This window comes from Olea europaea, chromosome 1, assembly GCF_002742605.1.
Source record: "Olea europaea var. sylvestris chromosome 1, O_europaea_v1, whole genome shotgun sequence".
Classification (NCBI taxonomy): Eukaryota; Viridiplantae; Streptophyta; class Magnoliopsida; order Lamiales; family Oleaceae; genus Olea; species Olea europaea.
In genome coordinates this window covers 30,103,888-30,111,383 of record NC_036237.1, presented here as the reverse complement: position 1 = coordinate 30,111,383, position 7,496 = coordinate 30,103,888, and the positions used below count along the sequence as shown (strand labels likewise).

The window sequence follows — 7,496 nt, the reverse complement described above, 5'->3', positions numbered from 1 at the left end:
TGGATGTATGGTTTAAAATAAAATTAGGAGGGTGTTTGACACCTATTTTTATGAAAAAATGAATTTTAGAATAGTAAATTGATGGAGAATGTGTGGATGAAAAATAAAGAAAGTTTTTAATTTATGCGTAATATTATTTTAATGAAAAATGTGTGATTAAAAAGAAAATAGAGAAAAATATATTTTGATAAAAATGAGAATCAAAAGAGCCAAAATTTTTTAGTAGATTGTGATAGATGTTTTTGCAATGTGTGATTGAAAAGTTGTGAGATCCATGAAAAACGTGATTAATATTGATTGTTTGACTTTAACTTGAATTAAAATCATATGTTAATTCCAACCAAACAAGCTCTAAGTATGTAGAAAAAAGAGGGTTCAAATAATGTTCATCAAACAGGGATTAGCTTTTAGGACCACCCCATCATTGTACCTTGACACTCCACTAAAAAAAAAAAAATTGAAAAAAATAAGGTAATGTTAAATAAAAGTTTTTAAAAGAGTGTCAAACATTTTTTTTTTAGCTTATTTAGCTCTCGTTTGATGGTCATTATTTGACTAAAAATAGGGTTTTGAGTAGTAAATTTTTGAAGAATGTGTAGTTAAATAGTAAAATAAAAATTGAAATTACATCCAAAATATATTATTTATGAATATGTAATTGAAAATGATCCCTTGTTTGACATTCACTTCTATCTTTTTTCTTTTCAACCACACATATTTTAATAAAGTAATATTACATGCAAAATTAAAATATTTTATTATTTTTTAATTACATATCTTCATCAATTAATTATTTAAAATGTATTCTTTGGGAAACAAACGGATTGAGTATGTAGATTAAAGAGTTGGAAAGATTGTCAAATAGGGGCTTAGTGCTATTTGTGTAAATTTACCATTTCAATTTGATCTGTTATGTGGGTCCCGGCCTTTCAATACACTTCCCGCTGTCTTCACTTTCGCGGTTCGCGGCGTTCGCCCCCTTTTTGGCGCGTGAAATTTCGAAAATTGCCCTAATTATAGAATACCGCAATACCATTTATTGATTTATTCACACCTTCCAGAGAAAGGGGAGCGGAAAATGCTGGGGAGAGTGAGGCCATCATCAATCAACTCCTTAGGGCTGTTGGAGTTGGAAAGACCCAATTCAAAGATCATCAAAGATGATTCTCTTTCGATATACGGTAAGTATTTTTTTCTCCTTCGATTTGATGTATAGGAACTGGACTTATTTTTTTCACATTTTTTCGATATTTATACATTTCTAATCTTATATTTTGGTGAAATCCCGCCTTTATTCCTTTTCTGAACTGATATCGTTATAAAGCAGGAGTGTACTTCACGAAAAATTGTGAATCTGTTGTTCGGATATTTGCGAAGTTATCATAACTGACCGGAACTGGTAAATTAATTGAGATTTTGATGACGGGTTTTTAATCGAAATTGAGTCCGATTCTCATGGCAGCCCCCCCCCCTTCTCTTTTTGGTGGAAAAGGTAAATTTGACCGATGAGATTGGCGGAGCTTATAAATTTTTACTTATAAGTGTATGTTAATTTTATTTTTCTAAGTGTATATTAATTGAAATTCTGATGACGGATTTTTAATCCAAATCGACTGCAATTCTCATAATTTCCCCCCTTTTTTGGTGGAAAAGGTAAATTAGACCGATGAGATTAGCCGAGCTTGTAAATTTTTACTTAGAAGTGAATACGTTAATTTTAAAATAAATAATTATTTTGCCGGTGAAAATTGAAAAAATAAGCAACTTTTTATTTTTTAAGTGTATATTTGTGAATAAAAGTTTGTTTTGACAGCCAACCAATTTTTTATCTAGACAGTACAATTCATCACTCATTTCTACGTGTTTATAAACATTTCCTGCACATATGCTCAGATACACAATGCAGTTTTTTATCTACTTATGCAATATATGATTATGGCACAGAAAGAACACTTCTGAAGCTTAAACAAGGTTCCCTTCGCAATCCAAGCATAGCCGTGGAGAATTCAATGGGGACGGATGTAAATTGTACCATCGCAAGTGATTCGACGGAACAGGAGGCAATGACTATCGAGGGCAATTTTTCCTCGATTGATTCTTTGCCAGTTTCCAGTAACTGTGAATCTACAGGCACCTCTAAAGAACAAGGGACTAAGAGCCTGTCTATTCTCTGCCTGTTTTCAAGATACAAGGACTCTCAACAACTTTCAGTCAGCTCATCCGATGATTAAGATGGGATGGTCATGTTGGCAGACAGTGCTTTTTCTTCGACCAGTGTTTCTCCAAGTCTTAGCAATGGTCAGATGCTTAGCACTTGACAGTTCATGTAATCTCCATTTTGAACCAAGTTCTTCACCAACTCTTTTACAACAATTAGCAATTTAAATATGCATGGTCGGGATTTCAACCTTTCCCATTGCAACTTCGTCGAAAAAGGCAACTTGAGCAAATATGCTTTTTGACAACTTGAACAAATATGCTGGCAGAGTGAAACGCCGTCCACCATAGTCATTTGTATTTTGCTACTTATGAACGCAGATAAAAATGTATCATTTTCAACAGATAACATTTACTGGGAAGTGTTCCTGCGTAATGGAAGATTCTCTTATAGGGCAATTCAAGAAATTATGTTTGTTTACCAATAGACGTTGAAAGTAAATTAGGCAGCTAACAATGTTTTTAACCTTATTAATATGATTAAGCTCTACTTCCATTTCTTTTAACAAATTCATGTCAAAATACGAACTACACCACAAACACACATCCAAGAAAAGTATCAGTCTGCCTCAAAAAATAGCAAAAAAAGGTTCAAATGAACACAAAGAACATCATGGGAATTGAAAATTCTAAGAATTTAAAGAATCTCGAGCGAAACATGTTTATCTGAGAGTACACTAACTTGCAGTGTGGGTTAATGGAGAATGACAAAGCAAGCACAACCTGGTAAATCCCGAGACAGGGAAGTGTAGAGTAGCTACTGACTGGAAGGGCATCAAACAATCTCAATTTCATGCCATTATTTTGGCAGACCTCACGTAAAGACTGTCCACAACCTTGGCCATATTCGAAATGGTTTCAAGTGTAGCTGGATATATAGCATCTGTTTTGGGATCATCAAAAATGACGAGGCATCCAGCACCCTGGTCCAACGTTCCTGCAAACTTCTTATCCAAGATCATTTGTGACAATTTTTTCTCAACATGGTCAGCAGGCAATTCAATTAACTCAGCAATATGAGCAATCTCAACACTAGAGAAAGGTTCAATCAACCTGCAAAGGTTCTGCTCGAGCAGCGTGTCATAAAGGGAAGGCAGGTGCCTGTGGACAATAGGATCTTCCTCTTGCTGAGCCCTAAAATTTCGAAGAGCAGTCTCAAAAAGCTTCAATGAGCGTTTTGAGTGAGCATCAGCGATGGCTTTCATTGCATCGAGTTCTGGGCCCTGATATTGCAAGCCCACCTTAGGGGAAGATATTATTCCTGCAACATCATCAGCTTGGCTAAACATAATTTTGCAAAGCAACATGTACTTGAGACTATATATGGCCTGGAGATCTTCGAGGGCATTGAAAGCTTCAAAAGCTTCATAAAAATAGTTGGAAGCGCTTCGAATATGAGGGCCTACCTACAATCAGGGCTGATTCACCGAAGAAGTCTAGGCTTTAGTGCCTCTTCTCCGGTCTCACTCGCACTATAAGCAGTTTTTTTAATCCTTCTCTTCTGCGTGAAGAATCCCACTTTGTAAATCTATGGTGCCTTGCTGAGCTGGAGGCACATAAATAGCATTGGCAGCTGTCTGGCAGCAGTAAGTGCAGCCTTAGCTTTAGGAAGGTTTCTCAAAGAAAAATGAAGCTTGCTCTCCAACAAATCTATATCAACAAGCAGCAGCTTATCATCTAATCTTCTCACTTCCTTTATCAGGCCTGAAAGAAGATTTAATGCTTCAGAATATTCCTTGTTTTCCATCAAAAGAGCTGCAAGCCTTGCCTCAATTCGTTGGCGAAGGAAAGTTCGTTTCTCCGCACGGGTCCATTGCACTATTTCCTTGCAGAGGGCAATCTGGAGATCTGATGTATCTGGTATTTTGGCTACCGCATCAACAATTCCATGGACAATTTTTGCAGTTTTTGCCTTGGGTATCAATGAGAAGAAGGTCCTGAGCTGGATGAGTAGACTTTTGAGTTCCTCGGCTCTGTTCTCTTGTCGCAGAAGATCAGAGAGATTGGAGATGGCCTGTTCTTTTATCCTTAGGCCTCAGAAGATGAGGGATTGCCAAGTATGCGATAGAGGATAGATATTGCCTCGGATGGGGTTTTTGTTTCAGTAGCCAGAACAAGTGAATCTGAAGTTGCTGGAAGATGTGAAGAAGACATGGTGGCAGCTTTCAGATTATAGGTCCTGTAGTTTCGTCAACATTGAATTCAGACAACATAGATTTCTCCTATAGAACGCAAGATAAGGCAAAAATTTCACCTCAAATAACTACAAAGATCAAGTGCCATGCCAAGTAAAGTGTGGGCCACAGAATACAATGCACCTCATTCAAGGTGGGAACTAAAGATTACTTTCCCCCATGAAGCAATTTTCCTAGTGAACTCAAAGGAAAGTCTATCATCCTAGATTAAGAAATTAAATGGCTTCTTAACAAGTTATATTGGTTCTCAGATGATCATAAAGCACCACTATATAATCTGCATTTTTTCCCAACAAATTTCCATCTACTAAGTATTAACACTAGAAAACAACTTTTTATTTTTGTGAAAGCTTCTGTTGACATGCATTAGAACATAAATATTTCTTCTCTCTGAACAGTGAGCATATCAGTTGAGAGCCAAGTTTCTTGTAGGACCACTCTGGAGATAAGTCAGCTATTATATAAAGAAATTTTGTGCATCCGAGGGCAACATAAATGCTTATCAAGGTCATCTAAAATTTTAACTTCAAAATTAAGGTTTTCCTGCAAACAACTCATCCAATATTCGTTCCCCACTCTCCCACACAGATGTATATATTAGTCAAAATCCAATAATTCATGATTTTGTCATATGATTCAAATCAATTCTCCATTATTCAATTAAAATCGATAGCATGAATAATCTGGAATGAAGATTATAGTAAATCTTATGATTCCATTATAATTCAGTTAATCTTGTTTGTATCTTGTTAAAATATACTCGACTTTATAAATTAAGTTCTTTTTTAAAATATTGAATATATTTTATAAGGATCCTAGAACTTACAGGTACATAAAAAGTTCATAGTTAACAATCTTTCAATAAATTAATATTCATCGACAGCAGTTAATGTTGAGTTTCAATTCTTGCTTTCTGTTTCCGACACATAAGAATATCCGAGAATGGGTACCTCTATGCACGAGTTTTCATTCTTCTCACAAAACAAGACCAACAACTTGATGTTGAAGAACTTACAATGAAAGTGTCATGAATAACATTGATTGGGTGTTCTTTTTCCTATATAATAAGTAGAGTTCCTAATAGAACCTCCAAGGAAAGGTATCAACCCGCATAAGATTATAATATGCAATGCACCCCACTGTCTATCAATAATATAAACACGCTAAGAAATTCTAGGTAGTTTTGAAGTAACAAGCATCTAATTTGTCAAACCATGAAGTAAGATTCTCATTTAAAATAAATCAAAACGGGATGACGTCATTTAAAGCCTCAAATATTGAAACAGACTGCTACATTTATCAGAAATCCTAAAGTGCTATTACACCCAATTCACTGAAGTAGGCATCTACAAGATTTTCCCCTAATTTTATACATTTTCCTCCTAATTTTGTCGCAGGACAGAGGATTAACAAAGGGGTAACTCTTTCTCCGCTCCTGTGTGCATAATAGGCAGATTAGACATCTACGAGCCTTTTCCCTAATTTTAAACATTCTCCTCCTAATTTCATCACATCACATACGATTAAGAAAGAAGTAACTCATTTTCCTGCTTCTTTATGCATAATTAGGAGATTAGGCTTGAAAGAACATCTCAGGCAGCTCCATAATGGTGAAATGCAAAGATGACCACTTTCCATAGCATCGCCAGCAAAATATTCCCACTCCAACCCAATGATAAAAATTCTCTTCCCATAATAATACAAAAATCAGGTAATAACTGAAGAGTTTAAGCATCCATTGCATTACTAACAGAAAAAATAAAAAATAATCTTATACACAAGCCCTCGAAACTGATAGTAAATATGCCAACCACCAAACTAGGGAGGCAAATTATGTTAGAATTTTGTTGTTCAAAATCTCGTGGATGGTTGAATTTATTGGAGACCCAAAAANCCACCAAACTAGGGAGGCAAATTATGTTAGAATTTTGTTGTTCAAAATCTCGTGGATGGTTGAATTTATTGGAGACCCAAAAAATAAAAAATTTATAGTGCCATAAAAAATGGCCTATGCAACCGCATAGGCGTTTTGGGCCTGTGATCGCATAAGGCCTTACTGGAAGTTTGTGGGCGATCAGGGTTATAACCATGCGACCGCATGGGCTAGTCGCATAGTTATAAAATGTGACCGTTATGGGCTGTTTTGACCCTTTTTTATTTGAAATTGGTGGCCTTTCAACCCAATTATGCCACCACTTCCTGAGAACTTGTCAAGGCCTATAAATAAGTGATCAAAGTTCAAGAAAAATGATATGAAATTCATTTCTTGTTCATCCATAATATTTAGAACTTTTGTTTCTTCACATAATCATCTAAATTCATTTTCACTTGTTCACTTGAAGAAACGTTTTTACTTTAGGTGTTCTTCATTATCCTACAAATTATTTGAGGGAAATCCTTCATAGCTTTGGAAAGGAGGCAAATAACACTTGAGGACACTGAGATTATTTTTGTGTTCAAGCCTTTCTTTGATATATATTAACTTCTTCTTTCTTGTGTTGTTCTCCATTGCTGTATTTTTTCAACATATTACAGAAAGTCGGGAACAAAAAGTACAAATATTATATGCGTGAAACTCGTTTCTTCCACAAAGTCAACAAAACGAAAAATCTACTATAAAAGAGGAAAATGAAAAGTAAGATTCGTGCAAAATTCAAACCACAATTCTACCTCGTAAATATCTGGTTTTTCAACAAAGACTACAAAACATATATTCTATTACAGAAGATGAAAAGATAAGATGAACCCAGGAATTAGAAAGTCAAGATTTGTGCAAATTTTTGTTCAAAATTCTCTTTCAAATGATCCTAATAAAAAATAATTCAATGTCGATTTGGGTAATAACAAAACTAGAGTATAAAAAATATCAATTGGTTACGCACCTTGACTGGTAAGAATCGAAACTATCAGGCTGCGATTAGCAATCTGGGAGCCGAACGAAGATCTATGGATTAAGGCTTATATACGTGTGCGTGTGGATTTCAGGTCAGGACTGTCAAAGAGGTAACCCAACTCTGAAGACTGGCTCCCTGAGAAAAAAGAATTCTCTCTGCGTGTTTGATTGGTTTTATATTTCATGGAAAA

The 7,496-nt window shown here is 35.3% G+C and overlaps 1 protein-coding gene and 1 pseudogene across 1 annotated transcript; one reads left to right on the top strand and one right to left on the bottom strand.

Annotated features, from left to right (window-relative positions):
- The first annotated feature begins 957 nt into the window (after window positions 1-957).
- LOC111400539 lies at window positions 958-2,642 on the top strand. The gene is made up of 2 exons (XM_023027948.1): window positions 958-1,181; window positions 1,945-2,642. Exons 1-2 carry the CDS (start codon window positions 1,079-1,081, stop codon window positions 2,229-2,231), a joined length of 390 nt encoding a protein of 129 aa, XP_022883716.1. The 5' UTR covers window positions 958-1,078; the 3' UTR covers window positions 2,232-2,642.
- Window positions 2,643-2,763: 121 nt separating this feature from the next.
- LOC111400544 lies at window positions 2,764-4,396 on the bottom strand (annotated as a pseudogene).
- Between the last annotated feature and the right edge of the window lie 3,100 nt (window positions 4,397-7,496).